The sequence below is a fragment of the Scheffersomyces spartinae genome (assembly GCF_019049425.1).
Source record: "Scheffersomyces spartinae strain ARV_011 chromosome Unknown scaffold_16, whole genome shotgun sequence".
Lineage (NCBI taxonomy): Eukaryota > Fungi > Ascomycota > Pichiomycetes > Serinales > Debaryomycetaceae > Lizanozyma > Lizanozyma spartinae.
The window spans coordinates 104,465-123,415 of record NW_025065063.1 but is presented as its reverse complement, the minus strand read 5'-3'; the positions used below and the strand labels follow the sequence as shown (position 1 = coordinate 123,415).

Genomic DNA, 18,951 nt, shown 5'->3' with positions numbered 1-18,951 from the left:
TTCATTAATATATACCTTATTATTATTATTATCATTAGTATTAATGTACGGTTACATTCTGTACATTCTCTGTTATTTCATTAACATTGTCATCGTCGTCTTCTCCTCCAGCAAGACCCTTCTCAAAGATCTCTCTTCCTGTCAATTTACCTTGATGCATATCGTTAAATCTTTGTTTATCCTTTTCCTCTAGTTTCATTTCGGCCCTGAAATTGGTCCTCCATTCAGCAAACGATTCGGGAGTGACTTTGGTCCCGTTGAACTTCTTTTGTTCTTCTCTTTCTCTTTCCAACATCTCATCATCGTATGCCTTTTGAGCGGTGTCTACTTTGTCCTGGAAGAGTTGTTCTGCTTCGTCCTTCAATGTCGTGGCCAATGCAAATATCATGGGAATCCCTACTTGGAGCTCTGCTTCTTCGTTTAACTTTGACTTCAACAGATTCAAATCGGCCTTCTCAAATTCAATGGTCTCGGAGATAATCACCAATTTGTCATCTCCGTCGTCGTCATCTCCATCTTCACTATACCCATCGTCGTCTTCATCTTCGGCAGTGCTGTTGCCCACTTCAATATCAAGCTCGGGGACTACTTCAGGGTACGTTTCAGGGAATTTCACTTCTAGTACTAATGCATGTTTTCTTTCACTATTTGTGTCTAAATTAATGTGGATCTGAAACTTGGACTCGGATATTATCGTCAACTCGTCCGGATAAATGGATTCCAAGACTTCGAGCTCTTGTTGTTGCTCTTCATGTGGGTCCATGGCAGTGAAAGTGTTTGTGTTAGTTATAGTTGATGATAGTAGAAGTATTAGTACGGAATAACTAGTGTTTTATAGGTTTGAGATTTTTCAGAGTTAGCGGTAGCGCGCACTTTGAAGATGCCATGCGAGACATTATTATAGTATGGCATAGCATTAAATAAATGGTGCTGCTGTGGACGAGTATCAGGTATTCCTATTAATAGTATTCACTTATGTGCCATTACATTCTATGAGAAATGGTGATGTGCTACTGCATTGCGTAATCGGGATCGTGCTCAACAATTGAACGAAATTAAACCATAACAACACTTACAAAGCAGCAACGACATTAATTACGAACTAGGTTCGGGTAACCTTACAGAACAGTAACCTCTTCTTTTGCATGGTGGCTGTATAGTTTTCTTACAAAACATATGGTTATGTTTGAAGCAATATTCACAGAGCGTGAACACATAGTGAGCATACATAGACAACTTTTGTAAGGTATTTGCACCTGCATATAATTGGTAAACTGAAACGGGAATAAGGACCAAAAGTGTCGGCATACAAACATCAGGGAAACGCAGTTGGATTCCACACTAGAAGAGCATAGAAACAGAATTCAACTGCAGCACGAGTGAGTATTGACATATTGAAGTAAAAAAGTGCGGGTGGACATTTATAGCTATAATTATACTTATTGCAGTACATGGGATACCAAACACAGATGAATCTATATCCACCGGGGATAGTGATACGGGATTTTGCATACGATAGTGATCATGAGCTAGCGACGGGAATTATATCTAGTGCCTTTGATGTGGATGAAGATGGTGATGGGGAGTATGAAGACGACGTTGACTATGATGATGAAGAGGAAGACAACGAAGATGACGAAGCATATTACGAGTCAGAGGAAGCGTGGGATAAGGTGCACAATGTACAAATTTATAGCGACCATAAAGAAAATGACAATGAGCACAGACCATCAGCTCATGCTGAGGGTGAAGAAAAAGAAGCTGATGACGATGATGATGATGATGAATTATATGGAACAGATGAAATCAATCGAAGAGCAGTGGCATTATTTGACTTTATTCCTGAAAATGATAACGAAGTGGCATTGATAGAGGGTCAACTCATTTGGATATCGTACCGACACGGCCAAGGATGGCTTGTGGCCGAGGATCCAACCACAGGTAAGAACGGGCTTGTTCCTGAAGAATATGTAGAGGTTTATCGTGATTATGACGAAGAGATTGTCTTTGAACAACTGCCTCCACCTCCAGAACAAAACCATCTATATTATGATGATGATAATGCAGAGACAGAACAACAGGCACAATCAACAACAGAACTGCGAGTGTCAGAACATATTACCGTATCTGACATACTGGAAGGAGTTGCCGGCGTTGCATTATGACAGTACGTATGGGTTTTAGTAACGGGAAGAAATTAAGTGGTTGTTTTGTCTGTATTAATATTGTAACCAGTAGTGAATAATAATAGTAATAAAAATAATAAAAATAACAGTGATTTTATTTTAGTTTGACCGTATACGCGACACCCGAACACCAATTATCTATATACAGGCATCGGACACAAAATCCACTACTACCTGATTCAAATTGGTCGATGAGCATTGCAAAGGTATACTTAATAGCATGTAAGAGATACCCTTTACAAATGACTCATGAGCCGACGCTATAAAGGGAGTAAACGATATGTGGAGTTATATAACCGAGAGACGCGAGAGTTTTTTGGTGACGCGTCGACGATGCGACAATCTAATACTACCTCTACCGAATTTAACCTGTCATATATTACTGGTCATTATACTATGGTTTACAAACGTAAGGGACCTGGTATTTTCTGGAGTGGAGAAGAGAAGGAACTTTTCTTTAGATTGTTGGCTCGATATGGAATGAGCCGACTAGATGATATAGTTCAAGGGATGGGTGGAAGTAAAGGCCGATTGGAGATAATTCAATACTATACAATTTTAAAGAAGGATACAGCTTATATAAGAAAGAAACTGAAGTTTAAAAGACGTCGGAAAGCCTTGATAAAGATGGAAGATATTCCAATTGCTTATGAGATGTCTGAATCATTTATAGCCATGGAAGAAGCTCAAGCACATTTAATAATTGCATATGAAGCAACCAAAATAAGTGATGAGACAAGACGGTTGAAACTACTTTTACCAAATCCAAACGTTAGCATTATTGACGAGAAGGTATGTTTCGAGTTGAGTCAATTGTATCGAAATAATGCCAGATTTGACTCGGGAAGAACACCTAAGCTTACAACCAAAACGTTACTTATGCTTGAAGATTTGGTAAGATGCTACACTACTCGATTACTATTAGCATTGGCTACCAAGAAAGTGGAAGAAGCATGTCAAAATAACCGATACTTTGATGTGGAGCATAAAACTCAAGCTCCTGTTTCGCGTACAGATGTCTATGAAGCCATTAAGCAAGTTACTGGGAGACGATATACTTTAGATCAATATTTTAAGCATTTATACCAGTTATTTAGCGATGACGAGTCGGCTCTGAGTCAAGAGGTTCAAAGTGGATACAATGGAGGCCTCATTCAACCATTTACATATTCAGATAAAGATCAACAAGCAGACTACGATGCTCGGTTAAGGAAGCAACGAGAAGAAACTCAATCGTCCATCCACATTAGTCAGATTTTACCAAGCAATGAAGATTCTGAACGTCTCCAAGTGACTGAAAATATTATTGTTACTGATATGGAAGCAAATAAAGATGGCATAAACGATTCCTTTGAATTGGATCAAACGGATCTACTTAATTCAAGAATACATGAGCATGCGTTATTGACATATTTTGCTGGTGAATGGGGTCTGCAATTATTGGATGAAGTTGATCAGGAAATGGAACTGGACACAGAGACGGCTGAAGATGGTATGAGTGGAGATGATAGAAGTTACGATGATAAAAGTGACGACATAACTGGTAACAATCCTGATAGGAGTGAAAGTAATAGTGGAGAATTGAATGGGCAAACAACGATCCCTATTGATCCTGCTCTTATTGGAGAAGTCAGCGATAATAGTGTCAGGAAGCCCAGCCAAAGCCCTCTAGAACATGTACTGCAGTTTCTGAGTACTCTGGGGTCAGAACTTGAATCAGATACCGATTTAAGTGCTACATAGCTTCGAAGTTAAAGCAACAAACGTATTAGAATTAATTGGCATTGATTTCAGTACAAAGGACTCATTACTTGGATATTCTATTCTATTATAATTATTATTAGTACAACGAGTGGACGTTCTGATATGACTAGAAACGAGAGTACAAATAGTACATGCCAATGTACACTGCATCGGCGACGATCAAGAGTGCACCCACGAACAAGAAGACACGATGTTTAATGGATAGCACCCGTTTCTTCAGAATCACTTCACTGCATGGAAGTTTCCCTTCTTCGAGGTCGTGGTGATGATCAGACTCAGTATCTCGTTGTATCTGGTAAATGATGTAAATGGTGATGCAATACATTTTAGAACCGACAATAGCCAACTCGTATATGAAAACCAACCAACCTATAGATTGTGAATCCCAATGCAATGAGTCTTCCAGAATGAATGGGAAATGAACATTCACCAATACAAAGGAGTATACCATAAATATCGGCATTAATGTATTATTTGTTTCGGAGATTAGCTGTGAGACATTACACCCTTTTGGGTGAGATACAAGGTAACTTAAAGCAACCAACCAAGATGCCACCAATTGAATTACCAATAAACATTTAAGTACCTTGTTAAAGGAAGGATCATAAATAACCGAGTATGGATGGTACATAATAAATAGTGAACCCAACGATTGAAGTATCATGACTATTGGTTCAGTGGTGTTCAAATAACCACCACCTGCCGCTGAGTGATGACTCAAGTACGACACTCTCAAAACAAAGAAACAGTTGATGAGATTAGAAACAATATCACCGTAATGCTCTGTGGTTGATATGGAGGAGAATTGATTCCATTTGATAATAGAGCGCCATGATAGCATGTGGATGGATATGGCAACTGCCGCTAGGACAGGAAGAAACACCCACGATAAGTGTCTGGGTGAACACCACCTTGAAAGAGGGCAGTAGAACAATGACATCACTTTGAAGACAGAAAGACAAACAGAGTGAATGAAAAAAAAAAAAAGGAAGTACGAACGATCTGGTCGACCAAATGTATGGGATGTCACAGTTTGGTTATGGTATTTTTTTTTGTAGTTTATACCTCAGCCAGGCTATGGCAGACGCTCGGAATAACTGCGAAAGATTTTGGAACCAAACAATACAAAAGGCTAAAACTATATTAGTGAGCAGCCACTTTCAGAACTCAAAAAAAAGTGGTGAAGAGTATGATAAATTGTGCCTGGGGCTTTATGTATATATATCTTGTAGTGAACACCGGCGCAGTGAGCACGTACTGAATTATTATTGTTATTTATTATTATTATTATCAGTATTATTAAATGTACTAGTTGCACAATATACAAGACAGGAACTGAGAAATGCAGACATGTCAGTACATGTACATTTACATGTACATGCATATATATATTTGTACAGATATTTTCTTCTTTCAATGAACGATTACTCGTAAATTAGATGCATGTGCAAGTGGCGTCTTCGAATCTAAGAATTGATACAACCTATATGAGACACTGATTTAAAGGTCCAAATGTGTCCCCTTAAAGAAACGTGCTTCTGCTGCAATAAAAATCCGCTTGGGGCCTTTACAACACAATAACAGATATAAGTTATATAAGCGAAATATCTTGGGATTTATTGTTTACTAATATTCGTCTATTGTTCGTAAAGTAATTTACTTATCCTTGGTGTGTGGGTGTTTCCCCACGTTTATGATTAGACTAGAATGCGAAAGTATTGCAATTTTTTTTAAAGACGTCATGGTTCAAGTCACGTGATTACATTTCTCAGTTACACAAAGCACCAGTATGTCCGGGTAAACTGGACCTGCATGTACCTTTGAGTGAAGTGTTAGTGTACTTGGCCGAGTCCCATTACATCATAAGCACCATGAATCTAGACAAACAGCAAGTGTGGGGTGAGTCAAACATCTACACTACTTTTTCAAACCTATAATGTTCATGTGTCCATTTTCAACGTGGTCAAAAGTTATGCAAATAATCAAACGAACCCCTAAAGGAATTTGCTTGCTCCTTTTGTAAACTCAAGTAAGATGAAATTTTACGGGATCACGTGATACTAGTAAATTTCCATGCCGAGCAAGACCTCGGAAGTGCCACCGTCCAGCAAATTTCTTCGACCACCTTCGATCGTCGCCTTCTTGTGTCCTTATTCCATTGTCTGAGCCTATATAAAGACACTATAATCCTAAAAAAAATTTATGTCCATTTGATTTCCTCAATTGAAGCAGATATACTCTAATTAAAATGACCCAAACTTTCTTTGATATTACCGTTGACGACAAGCCATTAGGCAGAATTGTTTTCAAGTTGTACAACGATGTTGTTCCAAAGACTGCTGAAAACTTCCGTGCTCTTTGTACTGGTGAAAAGGGCTTTGGTTACAAGGCCTCTTCTTTCCACAGAGTGATTCCTGAATTCATGTTGCAAGGTGGTGACTTCACCAGAGGTAACGGTACCGGTGGTAAGTCTATTTACGGTGAAAAGTTTGCTGACGAAAACTTCTCCAAGAGACATGAAAGACCAGGTTTGTTGTCTATGGCCAATGCTGGTCCTAACACCAACGGTTCTCAATTCTTCATTACCACTGTCCCATGTCCATGGTTAGATGGTAAGCACGTTGTTTTCGGTGAAGTTGTTGATGGTTATGACATTGTCTCCAAGATTGAAGCTCTTGGTTCCGGTTCTGGTTCTCTCAGAAACAAGGTTACCATTGCTGACTGTGGTGAATTGTAAACGTCCCTGTGTACTTTTGTAGTATAATTGACGATATACGAGATTAATTTTGTTGTAGATGCGAGTGAGTACGAGCTAATGCGTTGTATACGATCATAATACGAGCTAATGCGTTTTATGTATGATTTATAATACGACCACCTGCTTTGATATAAGCTCAAACATTTTGTTCAATTAACTATATACTTATAATTTGGCAGCAGAAAGGGCTTCGTAACCAGAAACTTCAACACCAGAACCAGATTCCTTAGCCACATACTTGACGACATTATCAGCACCGACAATGATGGCATATCTGGCAGAACGCATACCAAAACCAATGGCAGTACCGTCAAACTCCAATTCCAGATCTTGACTGAATTTGGCATTAGGATCTGAAGCAAAGATCAACTTGGGGTAATCAGCATTACCAGGAGTGACATTGGCCTTCACCAACAACTTACCCCAAGCATTGATAACAAATGGATCATTGGCACTAAGAATAATGACAACATCGATATTTTTTTCCTTCTTCAAATCAGCCAAATGTTGTAAAATAGGTGGGATATGGTTCTCGGTACAAGTTGGAGTAAAGGCACCAGGAACACTAACAATTGCCTTGTTTCCGTCAGGGTATTTGGCAAACAAAGTATCCAAGCTCAATGGGATTGGACGTTCACATACAAGAACATCATCAGCAACAGGTTGACTAATGTCAATGGGGATATAAGCAAGAGTAACGTCCTTGGGGAATGGTTGTCCAATAGATAAAGTCATTTTAGTAGAGTATAGAAATTATTTGTTGTTTTTAGTTTGTTGTTATACTTTTACAATTCAATTGCTTATAAGGAGAAACTCCGCTCCTATATTTATATTGGTGAGTGTGGAGAAGAGTATGCCACTGTATTTTTCAACGTAAGCTTATTAAGCTACGGCTTGGCCTGGAGCTGGCCATAATCGTATAACTATTGCTCGCTTACGACATACTTGTGTCACTGTACACGACCACCACCACTCGCCCCTTTTACATTATTGACGGAGGCCTCGGGAGGTCGTGTATGTGCCATTGATGGTCGGAATAACTGGGGATTAGAAATGGCTTGTTCACAATAATTTATCATATATTATTATGTGTTGATAATTATTACGTGTGGTATTGTTGGGTTCATGCTTATTAAGATAAATTAAACGGTTGTAGTACTTACCATTCGTAGCGTGGTTTCCGGTCCGGTACAAGTCTAGGTGAATAAAGTTCTTCCGCAGCAACAGCGGATATAATTTGATTACATAAGCAACCGATCAAACGACACAACTTTCCTAATCCAGCTTTAGTTTGTACAGAATTCTAATATAACCAAATTGAGATTAATTGTAAACACCATTACTAACTTGACTTCATCAGTCAATAGCTTCAATTTCAGAGGTGCACAGAGAAGAGTTGATTTCTATTGTTAATCGACGAGGCCATCTGCAATAGGCGTTTACTCGGAATTTCCATCAAAGATCGGCCGACCATCATTTCAGCGGTTAAAGTAGACTTTACTCCGTCGTCGTCGTCGTCAATGGGAAAACCATAATATTAAGGAAGACGACAAAATTGCATTCATTACATATTCATTAACATTAGTTGAACAATTTTACTGCTGTCATGTCATTGGAGGCACCCTTGAGTTCTCCTCCTCCTCCTCCAATGGGAAGAACTACTACCTCACTTTCTATGGATTCTCTAAAGTCATCTAACACTAAGAAACGGTCGGTAATACAAGCTCTTAGTGATGAAAACATATCAGCAACCCCAATGAACTCTCATGGGTCTGCTTCTTCTTCAACTTCAACTACCAAAAGTTTGCATTCACCTGAAGGAGCTCTTCTGCTGCTGCTATCACCTTCCAAACGTTTACATCTTCATAGCATGAGTCCTAATGTCAAATCTCCAAAAATGTACTTAACGAGTGCAAAGCCAGGGACTTCAACTTGTAGGCCGCCGATCCGGAGACCAAAGCTATATCAACAAAGATCAGTACTGGAATTATCACTGGAAGTTGAATTACATAGAGGTTCATTTTCAGGGTCTACTACTTCTACCATTTTTGAAGATTCAGTTACCCACAAGACAAGACCGCAACAGAAACGAAGAGTCACCACCAATGGACAATTACATCATGCATTATCATCATCTTCAACTGCTGCTTCTCATACTGTTACTCATGCTACTGTTCCGAACACCAACAAAGGGCTCTTATTAACAAGACAGATTCCCAATCCTCGGTCTCAATCTTCCATTGCATTATCATCTAACAATAACAATCCTCTATTGTTAGTCTCTCCAACTAAATTGAAGTTGAGAAGAACTACGTCTCTTTCGGGTGCATCATCATCATCTTCATCATTGTTTGATTCGGGTACCGTTTCCTTGACGGACAGATTTATTCCATCCCATCATAATAGCATTACGTCAAAGTTAAACAATACAAACATCATTCCTCAGCCTAATGATTCTCCAGTGATGCACATCAATGCACAAACTACTAAAATCCATCAAAATCATGTGGCTCAAGCTTGTGGACTCCAGGTGAACTCCAGAATCTTACAATTCCAACCATTACCTCCAGAATCAAAAAAGCCATTGAGCTTTTCCAAAAAGGATAAATCATTAGATGAAAAGTCTCTAGGGTCATCTGATGATGGCACCAATAGATTGAAGCCTGCAGTAGCTAGTGCTCGAGCCAAAAAGATTCCTACAGCACCTGAAAGAGTACTTGATGCTCCAGGACTTGTAGATGATTTCTATCTCAATTTAATTGCATGGTCTTCAACAAACGTCTTAGCCATTGGACTTGAAGATTCAGTGTATCTTTGGCATGCTAACACAGGAGACGTTGTGTTACTATGTGAAGTACCTCGTGGTTGTGCAGTCTCGTCGCTCAGATGGTCAGAAGATGGCTCGTATATTCTGATTGGACGTGACGATGGGTTATTGGAAATTTGGGATGTGGAGACCACGTCGAAGCTTCGGACATTAAACTGCGAAAATCACCAAACAAGAATTGCAGCCCAAGCATGGCTGCAACATATCCTCACCAGTGGAAGTCGTGTTGGAGGATTGTACCATAGTGATGTGAGAGTAGCCTCTCATTTGGTGGCTAAGAATGAACAAGCACATCTGGCCGAAGTCTGTGGTATTGAGTATCGTGGTGATGGTCAAATGGTAGCTACAGGTGGAAATGATAACTTGGTTTGTATTTGGGATGTTCGTAAGACTTGGAGTAACTCCTCTCCAAGACAACACCTTCATCAACAGCAGCCTGTTTTCTCTAAGACAAACCATACAGCAGCTGTCAAGGCGATCAGTTGGTGTCCGTACCAGAACAACTTGTTAGCCACTGGAGGTGGTTCATCTGATAAAAACATCCATTTTTGGAACACTGGGAACGGTGCTCGAGTTAATACCATTGAGACACACCTGCAAATAAGTTCATTAAACTGGGGTTATGCCAACGGAACAGGGCTTGAAATCGTTGCTACTCATGGGTTTCCTACAAACAACATTTCATTGTTCAATTATCCTACATTACAAAAGACGGGTGAAATCCATCAAGCTCATGATTTCCGGATCCTTAACGGCTGTCTTTCACCTGATGGGTTGACTCTAGCCACTATTGCTGGAGACGAGAACTTGAAGTTCTGGTCATTGTTTGATCTGAAGCGGTCAATTGCAAGTAAAACAGATGATGATTCCAGCCATAATGATGTGCGGAAGATGTTGTTAAGATAGCATATAGGACAAACGATTTGCATTAATAAGTACGCTTATGTGGATATATGTAAGATCTCGTATAATACCTCGTAAACACTAGAGTACTTTTTACGAAATGCAAGAGAGCCATCACCCTCGTAATACTCCCCGTAATATTTCGCTCACTTATAGTAACGTTGGCCATTAAAAGGAACAAAGCTGTAGAAAGAGAGGTAATGATTTTCGCCGTTGCTATGATCTATGCCCTGGCTGGTGATGGTCGTCATGTCGTTCAATACCCAGTACAATTTACACTATTATTAGAACATCGTTTTTAAAAGAAACGTACACCTATCTAAGGAATGCATACGCAATGCACTGTACCAGCATGAAGATAGTACGGTAATGACTTTGGTGAATTGAATGTCTCTTCAGTAAGGCTGGCTAAGATCTTCATGCTCTATGCACGAAGCGAACGCAAGCGAGCAGATAGATATCTGTAGTAAGCATCTACTTCGTTAAGACGTCGTCTCTGTCCAATCACAGCAGCAAGGTCAAGGATTGCCATGTGGTAAGCCTTAAATAGTTCATCTGTTAATACCAATGATGTCATCAACCAGCCTACCATATAAGTACAGTCACGTGATCCTCAAAAAATAAGTTTCCACTCCAAAGGAAAATATGGCCGTTGAAGTCCAAATACGCAAACACCACCAGTCCTCCTGGTACTCTTTACATCCTCCTTCATTCTGACACGTCAGATTCAATTGATTTGTTATCTGTATTCAGCTTTACTAATAATATTACATAAGAATGTCGTCGGATGGAGAATTCACCAGAACCCAAATCTTTGGGACAGTGTTTGAAATCACCAACCGATACACGAATCTTAATCCTGTTGGGATGGGAGCCTTCGGACTTGTGTGCTCTGCTGTTGACAAGTTGACAGGGCAAAATGTCGCTGTCAAGAAGATCATGAAGCCTTTCAGTACCAGTGTTTTGGCCAAAAGAACTTATCGTGAGTTGAAGCTTTTGAAGCATTTGCGTCACGAGAATTTAATATCATTGGACGATATCTTTTTAAGTCCCTTGGAAGACATTTATTTTGTCACAGAGTTACAAGGGACTGATTTACATCGATTGTTAACATCCAGACCTTTGGAAAAGCAATTTATCCAATATTTTACCTATCAAATCTTGAGGGGATTGAAATATGTACATTCGGCTGGGGTTATCCATAGAGATTTAAAGCCGTCCAATATCTTGATTAACGAGAATTGTGACTTGAAAATTTGTGACTTTGGATTGGCCCGTATCCAAGACCCTCAAATGACTGGGTATGTCTCTACCAGATATTACCGTGCTCCAGAAATCATGTTAACATGGCAAAAATACGATACAGAAGTAGACATATGGTCTGTTGGATGTATTTTAGCAGAAATGATTGAAGGGAAGCCCTTGTTTCCTGGTAAAGATCATGTTCACCAGTTTTCTATCATCACTGAGTTATTGGGGTCTCCTCCTCAAGACGTTATTGATACCATTTGTTCTGAAAACACATTGAAGTTTGTTCGTTCTTTACCTCATAGAGATCCGATCCCGTTCTCGGAACGGTTTGCTAATTGTACTCATGTTGAACAAGAAGCCATTGATTTATTACTGAAAGTACTTGTGTTTGACCCCAAAAAGAGAATTAGTGCTGAAGGGGCCTTGAAGCACATCTACATGGAGCCATACCATGATCCATCCGATGAGCCGGTTTGCGAGTCCAAGTTTGATTGGTCCTTCAACGATGCAGACTTACCAGTGGATACTTGGAGAGTCATGATGTACCGAGAGATATTGGATTTCCACCAGGTTGTGGCTCAGAACGAACAACAATATTATCAACAACAACAACAGATCCAAAACCTGCAACAGCAGCAGCAGCAGCAGCAACAACAACAGCAGGCTGAAGCTTCTGCTTCTGCTTTGGCTTCGGCTTCGGCTTCGGCTTCGGCTTCGGCTTCGGCTTCAACGTCTAATCAACCGGAATGATCAATTTTGGGGTCAAGTTCAGTGCGGGATCTTTAATAATGCATTATTATGGACTTTTAATGGTATTACTTTATAATAAACTATATACATACGCTACGGGAATAATGTAATTAATTAGAATAGTTTACAAGTTTGGTGTTAAGGTTTTATAGTGGTAGCGCCGCTGAAAATGGTTATAGCGATATCACATACTAACTTAATGTCTCGCCGTAAGGTACTCCTCTCTCTACAGCATGAATGACTTTGTATCGGAGTATACGAAGGTAGTAAGCAATGCACTTCGGATCACCATCAAGTACCGATCGGATAACAGAGCGACCATTGTCTTCCATAACACGTTAAAGAACCGTCCGATTGAGATCAACCCTCAACAAGTGAAAGCCGGATGGCTAAGTATATTTGGCTTTAGACAAACCATTGAAGAATCTGAAGTAGAAGAGTCTGACACATCACATTTGAATGATGATGTTGATGCCGACAGTGGTGCTCCCGTGACGATCTTTTTAGGGTACATTCAGTTCTTTGGATACTTGGTCCATAACTACAGCATACGACATGGATCACATGATGCTTATAGTCCTCAGGCCAACGAGTCTTTATGGGTGAACAGCATGTACACCACCACTTATGACGATAGCATAGTCACCGACGAGAACAACAGCAACAATAATAAGAGTGGTGGTAGTGGTGAACAGAACGATAGCTACGAAACAAGATTGGAGAAGATCCTACTGACGCCATTGATGCACCATAGTGTAGACAATCCCTTGGTTATAGGAGGCAAAATGGGTGCTGTTAATGATTTAATAGTGGTAGAGAAACAGGTCAGGAAGACGAGTAATGTGATCAATTCCAATAATCGGTATCTTCTTCAAGATTTAATATCACCATTTAATTCCATCCCTACTCCGACACTGACTGTCCATGATGATGACCCAAATGAAAATGGGTTTATACCACTTCATGAACTTACAGATAATCTTACGCCCTTTTACGCTACTCCACAGAGCCTAATGTTTTCCGAGCTTCATATTCCTCCGAAACTGTCCACTAGTTTCGAGGTTACTCTTCCTGGTGTCCTGGGCTTACCTCCATCATATAACACGCACATGACTGCACCATTGAGTGATCAAGGCTGGGTTAGTATTCAATACCGTTTGATAGTTGGCTTCAACTTCCAACATAGTCATGATGAAGACCCTGTACACAGGGCAGTCTATTTCCCCTACACTATGAGAATGAATATAGACGAATCCATGCATTGTGGAGAGTATTTGCAAAGTTATTTTGCTGAAATCAAGTTTGATAACGATTGGACGCCAGAAGTGAACCAAGTTACGGATTCAACAATGGTGACCACCTCTTCTGCGTCACCACCTCTGGCGGAGCTGCTTGATATTTCTCTTCTACAAATTGATAATAAAAGACAAGTGTTTCTAGACGAATTAGACACTCTTATTAAGCTGGATATCTATGAAATTACTACACAGTCCTCCTTGAGGAAGAAGTCGATTGCCGAGGCCAGTAGTGAAGAAATGGCCCAGTGGAATCGACGTCCTGTTCCTTCGTTAAAGAACAAATTCCAGATCAGAGTTAATAACCATGATTTATGCATTATTTCATTGCCTAGAACAACGTTCCATTTAGGTAATAACATCCACTTTTCTATTGATCTCAATCCCTCTGATGCAGCAACCACTAAAGTTGTAGGTGTTACCGTTCACTTGGAAGCCATTGAGAACTACCATGTTACCGAGAGCAAAGATAAGTTCCAGAATCGTTACAAGGTTACGCCAACATTTAAGTTGAATACTATGGCTTGTAGTCTTTTACCAAATCCGGGAAGCAACATGGTTCGTGGGTCCATCAATATCCCCCAATTTCTAACCCCAGAATTCAGAGTTACAAACTTCTTAGATGTTAGATACCAACTTTCATTCAAGTTTGTTCTTGTGGAGCTTGAAGGCCACAATGTTGACGATAACTTGGGTAGTGCTGTTTCAACAACCAATACTGACAATGGTACTGAGCTCGACCCGGCACTTAGCGGGCTGCACTATTCCACCAGTTTTATCCAGTTTATTCATGACTATCAACACGACTCTTCAGGTACCGATATGAGGTTTAAATTTCCTATTGTGGTATTACCATGAATGGTTGTATCTGCCACAGCGTTTGAGTAGTGGGGCCTTGAATTATTGCCCGATTAGGAAATAAAGTATATGCAGGCCCACACAAATGTTGTTCTTGTTGCAAGTTGCAAAAATAATATAAACGGTTGACGAAATAGATAAAAAATATTCCCCATTGGCGTAAATTCCCGTGTTGTGGTAGCGGACCAAAAGCCAGCGCTCATCCAAGTATAAATACTCGGACATAATTCCAGAACAAAGGGCTTTATATTTTTCTTTTGAAGGTACCAAAAGACCACTTGATAAAATGAAATTGAATGAATTCCTTACGCTATTCCTTTTTTGGATGGGTGTTGCTGTGCATGCTACGCAGGTGATGTATCCCAGAGGTGAAGAATATGATTTGATAGAAGTTGAAGTACGGGATTTTACCAATGCTGTTGAAAAGTATATGACAGTGGATAAAGTTTCCAAGAGAGATTTGGAGTCAATTGCTGGATCTCTCAATCAGATGTTGACCAAGAATAACAGAACAAGATATTTGGATTACGCTTTGGACCTTGTTGAAGCTACTAATATCGTACCTTGGAGTGCTATGTTTATTATATCCCATAACACCACTTTGAAAATTGCCGAACTGATTGTTAAGTTTAGTTTACCTTTATTGCTCAGAGCAAACTTCACCATGGTATTCAATGCGTTGGATGATTCCGGGTTGTTCTATTCAATTATTGCTGGGACATTGGAGGATAGTAGGTTCTTCCCATCGCTTAAACAAGTTGTTTCTAAATTGCTTCTGGGAGGAATCCTTAAAAGGGAAGACATTTTAGAAGCTGCTGGTAAGGATTCAACTCAACTTTATGCTAGAGATTTGCTTCCTCCTGTTTCCTCTCATGAGTTACAACTTCAAGCTAGAGAACTTTCGGAGTTAACTGACTATTATAGCCCTGTTAAGCGTGACAACATTGAAGATTTAATGACCACTATTTTTGGGTCGGTTGCTAGGTCTGGAATTGTTCCCAGTACAATCAACAGTCTTTTAGCCAATTCCAAGTTCCAAGACTTTGCTGTGACCTTAATCAAGGCTTCATTTAGTAAAATAGGAAGTTTGGTGACTCATTTGAACTTATCAGCCGTAACTCCTATCATATCTGCCTTGTTTGACTCTGGCTTACTTGTTCACACTCTTGAAAGAGCTTTGACCGATACCAAGTTACACCAGGCATTGATCAATGATCTTGGTTCGTTGATCAAGCGTGGAGATCTTACCATTGAAGAATTAATGGATCCTAACTATGTCAAGAGAGAAGAAACAGCTACTATATCTACTTTTGCAACTATTGAAACCGTTGCAACTGTCGCAGCAACCGTTGATGTTACCACTGAAACTGCTGTACCTTCAATCTCTCTCTCTCTGGGCGGACACAAACCTTCTTCCGGCTGGCTCGGACGTGCAGTGCTCTTTTTGAGTCCAATTATGTTGATATAAACATTATAAGAACCCTTGCTATCGCTTTATACCCTTATTTAGGTGTGTTTTCCTTCATTAAAAGACTTTTTTGTGATTTATGTGCTTATTCTGTAGGAACTGTGCCGAAAAAGTACCAAACAAATATTTAGCTTACCGTAACTAAACTTTAGATATAATAGATCTTACGTTACTTAGTTTTCTTATTGCTTAGCACTGAGTAGTGCAATCAGAACCTAGATATATTGTGCTTATCATAGGGCAACTCTCTATACGACCTAACCTTGAACGGCTTCAACACCCGCGCTACCACGCAATATGCAGTACAGTTTTGGACCAAAGATGACCGTACTACTACAACCTGTCCTACATAAACCTTACTACAACACTACTAGAAATAAGCCCCGTAATCCAACACGGCGTCAATATAAAATACAGAATTCAACCGGCTGTTCTGACGATGACTAGAAACACATTAACAGGTAAACGAAGAACTATGTCTCACCCCCACCAGGACATTGAGAACGATGATGTCGTCAGTCATGAAGACTTCACCGATGACGACAACAGCGAATACCATCTCCCCAGTTCTGCCCAGTTCCTGCCAGCCGAAGAGAATTACATTCGGAACCACGACTTGAAGGTGAAGACGTTTGAAGCGTTACATGGTAATAATAACAATAATACCAATAGTACCAGTCACAATACTCCTACGCTGTCACCCTTAACCACTAACAGACGACTCCTGGTGATTGATCTTCCAGCCAATCAGAAGATCCCCTTATCCCGACTCTCTATCAGCACTACCGATGAAGGAGGATCGGCCAGAGTGCCCCAATCAGACACGTTGCCCGAGGGAGGCAACTCCGAGGAGCTCCATGCGACATTCCGTGATGTCAAGGCATGTCTTGGGTTGAGACGCAAGTACTTGGACTTGTCGCTCCAGGCCAATGAGATGGACAACCCCAAGAACAAAGACGACTGGGACATTTACCCGCCGCCCCCCAAACCTACATACAAGTCGAAGAACAAGTTCAACCAGTTACCTGGTGATGATCAAGACGACGACAAGGTGGAGTTTGACATCGGACATTTCACCATTGAAGGACCCTGTGACTATTATGTAAGCACCAATCAAGAAGATATATTTACGGTATATGATGCGGAAACAGAAGAACCTTTGGTACTGGTCCCCACGTTAAGAGACTACTATGTTGATTTGAACACAATTTCCAAGTTGGCCAGTGATGGACCCATCAAGTCGTTTGCGTTCCAACGGTTACTGTATTTGGAAGCCCGATGGAAGATGTATGCGTTGCTCAATGAATACGAAGAGTCTAAGCAATCGAAACAGAACCCCCACAGAGACTTTTATAATGTTCGTAAGGTCGATACTCACATCCACCATTCTGCATGTATGAACCAGAAACACTTGTTGCGGTTCATCAAGTACAAGTTGAAGACTCTGCCTGATGAGAAGGTTATCTTCAGAGATGGAAAGATCTTATCGTTAAAGGAAGTGTTTGAGTCATTGAATTTGACGGGCTACGATTTATCCATTGATACTTTGGATATGCATGCCCATACCGACTCATTCCATCGTTTTGATAAGTTCAACTTGAAATATAATCCCATTGGAGAGTCCCGACTCAGAGAGATCTTCCTTAAGACCGACAACTTCATTAACGGCCAGTATTTGGCAGAATTGACCAAACAAGTATTTGAAGATTTGGAGGCTTCCAAATACCAACACACGGAGTTAAGAATCTCCATCTATGGCCGTTCCTTGGACGAATGGGACAAGCTTGCCAGTTGGATCGTAGATAACAGGTTGTTCAGTCATAATGTCCGGTGGTTGATTCAAGTTCCTCGGTTGTATGATTTGTACAAGAAGAATAAGAATGTCCAATGTTTCCAAGATATCATGAAGAATTTATTCCTTCCACTTTTTGAAGCCCTGATTAACCCCCAATCTCATCCTAAATTGCATATATTCCTTCAACGAGTCATTGGATTTGATTCTGTTGATGATGAATCAAAGCAAGAGAAACCCATAGGGAAGAAGTACCCCAAGGCCAGCAAATGGGAGTTTGATGGGAATCCACCATATTCTTACTATTTGTACTACATCTATGCCAATATGACTTCGTTGAATCACTTGAGAATGAAGAGAAACTTCAATACATTGGTGTTTAGACCTCATTGTGGTGAAGCAGGTGACCCAGAACATTTGATTAGTGCATTCTTAGTGGCCCATTCCATTTCCCATGGGATTTTGTTAAGAAAACTTCCCTTCATTCAATACTTGTACTATTTGGATCAAATTGGTATTGCCATGTCTCCCTTGTCAAACAATGCGTTGTTTTTGACTTACGATAAGAACCCATTCTTCCAGTTCTTCCAAAAGGGTCTTAATGTTTCTCTCTCCACCGATGATCCATTGCAGTTCTCGTACACCAAAGAACCTTTGATCGAGGAATATTCCGTGGCTGCGCAGATCTACAAGTTATCCCCAGTCGATATGTGTGAATTGGCTTACAATTCATGTAGACAATCAGGATGGGAAGCTCGTATCAAGAAGCACTGGCTTGGTAAGCAGTTTTACCTTGGAGGAGTTGAGGGTAATGATGTTGAAAAGACAAATGTACCACCGGTCAGGTTGAACTACAGACACGACACTTTACAGAGTGAGATGGAGTTAGTTGATTATTATTCCCAAAAGAAACATTGAATGTATCGCAAATATTAGAAGACTATATAACACCTCGCACATTGACATTATGCATGGTGAATTATTCAAGTAGATCTCGTATATTGCAATTGTTCCCTCGTAAACGAATAGCTCCATAACTGCATGGAGATTATATGCCATGCGATTACATGTCTAAGATTTGCGACCTTAACTATATGCA

At 40.1% G+C, this 18,951-nt stretch overlaps 10 protein-coding genes across 10 annotated transcripts; 8 read left to right on the top strand and 2 right to left on the bottom strand.

Annotated features, from left to right (window-relative positions):
• Positions 1-40: 40 nt before the first annotated feature.
• On the bottom strand, positions 41-763 carry GIR2 (Gir2p; the record flags this gene model as incomplete). The annotated part of the gene is made up of 1 exon (XM_043192262.1): positions 41-763. The coding sequence occupies one exon, from the start codon at positions 761-763 to the stop codon at positions 41-43; it is 723 nt and encodes a 240-aa protein (XP_043048234.1).
• A 706-nt stretch (positions 764-1,469) lies between these two features.
• NBP2 (HOG (high osmolarity glycerol) pathway protein) lies at positions 1,470-2,165 on the top strand (the record flags this gene model as incomplete). The annotated part of the gene is made up of 1 exon (XM_043192261.1): positions 1,470-2,165. One exon carries the CDS (start codon positions 1,470-1,472, stop codon positions 2,163-2,165), a length of 696 nt encoding a protein of 231 aa, XP_043048233.1.
• Positions 2,166-2,582: 417 nt separating this feature from the next.
• KQ657_001463 (SANT/Myb-like DNA-binding domain-containing protein) lies at positions 2,583-3,929 on the top strand (the record flags this gene model as incomplete). The annotated part of the gene is made up of 1 exon (XM_043192260.1): positions 2,583-3,929. One exon carries the CDS (start codon positions 2,583-2,585, stop codon positions 3,927-3,929), a length of 1,347 nt encoding a protein of 448 aa, XP_043048232.1.
• Positions 3,930-6,198: 2,269 nt separating this feature from the next.
• CYP1 (peptidylprolyl isomerase) lies at positions 6,199-6,687 on the top strand (the record flags this gene model as incomplete). The annotated part of the gene is made up of 1 exon (XM_043192259.1): positions 6,199-6,687. One exon carries the CDS (start codon positions 6,199-6,201, stop codon positions 6,685-6,687), a length of 489 nt encoding a protein of 162 aa, XP_043048231.1.
• Positions 6,688-6,873: 186 nt separating this feature from the next.
• Positions 6,874-7,443, bottom strand: AHP2 (Ahp2p; the record flags this gene model as incomplete). Its single annotated transcript, XM_043192258.1, has 1 exon — positions 6,874-7,443. One exon carries the CDS (start codon positions 7,441-7,443, stop codon positions 6,874-6,876), a length of 570 nt encoding a protein of 189 aa, XP_043048230.1.
• Positions 7,444-8,314: 871 nt separating this feature from the next.
• On the top strand, positions 8,315-10,441 carry CDC20 (ubiquitin-protein transferase activating protein; the record flags this gene model as incomplete). The annotated part of the gene is made up of 1 exon (XM_043192257.1): positions 8,315-10,441. The coding sequence occupies one exon, from the start codon at positions 8,315-8,317 to the stop codon at positions 10,439-10,441; it is 2,127 nt and encodes a 708-aa protein (XP_043048229.1).
• A 774-nt stretch (positions 10,442-11,215) lies between these two features.
• Positions 11,216-12,439, top strand: HOG1 (mitogen-activated protein kinase; the record flags this gene model as incomplete). Its single annotated transcript, XM_043192256.1, has 1 exon — positions 11,216-12,439. One exon carries the CDS (start codon positions 11,216-11,218, stop codon positions 12,437-12,439), a length of 1,224 nt encoding a protein of 407 aa, XP_043048228.1.
• A 233-nt stretch (positions 12,440-12,672) lies between these two features.
• On the top strand, positions 12,673-14,592 carry KQ657_001458 (uncharacterized protein; the record flags this gene model as incomplete). The annotated part of the gene is made up of 1 exon (XM_043192255.1): positions 12,673-14,592. One exon carries the CDS (start codon positions 12,673-12,675, stop codon positions 14,590-14,592), a length of 1,920 nt encoding a protein of 639 aa, XP_043048227.1.
• A 286-nt stretch (positions 14,593-14,878) lies between these two features.
• Positions 14,879-16,060, top strand: PGA17 (Pga17p; the record flags this gene model as incomplete). The annotated part of the gene is made up of 1 exon (XM_043192254.1): positions 14,879-16,060. One exon carries the CDS (start codon positions 14,879-14,881, stop codon positions 16,058-16,060), a length of 1,182 nt encoding a protein of 393 aa, XP_043048226.1.
• A 475-nt stretch (positions 16,061-16,535) lies between these two features.
• AMD1 (AMP deaminase) lies at positions 16,536-18,770 on the top strand (the record flags this gene model as incomplete). Its single annotated transcript, XM_043192253.1, has 1 exon — positions 16,536-18,770. One exon carries the CDS (start codon positions 16,536-16,538, stop codon positions 18,768-18,770), a length of 2,235 nt encoding a protein of 744 aa, XP_043048225.1.
• Positions 18,771-18,951: the final 181 nt, after the last annotated feature.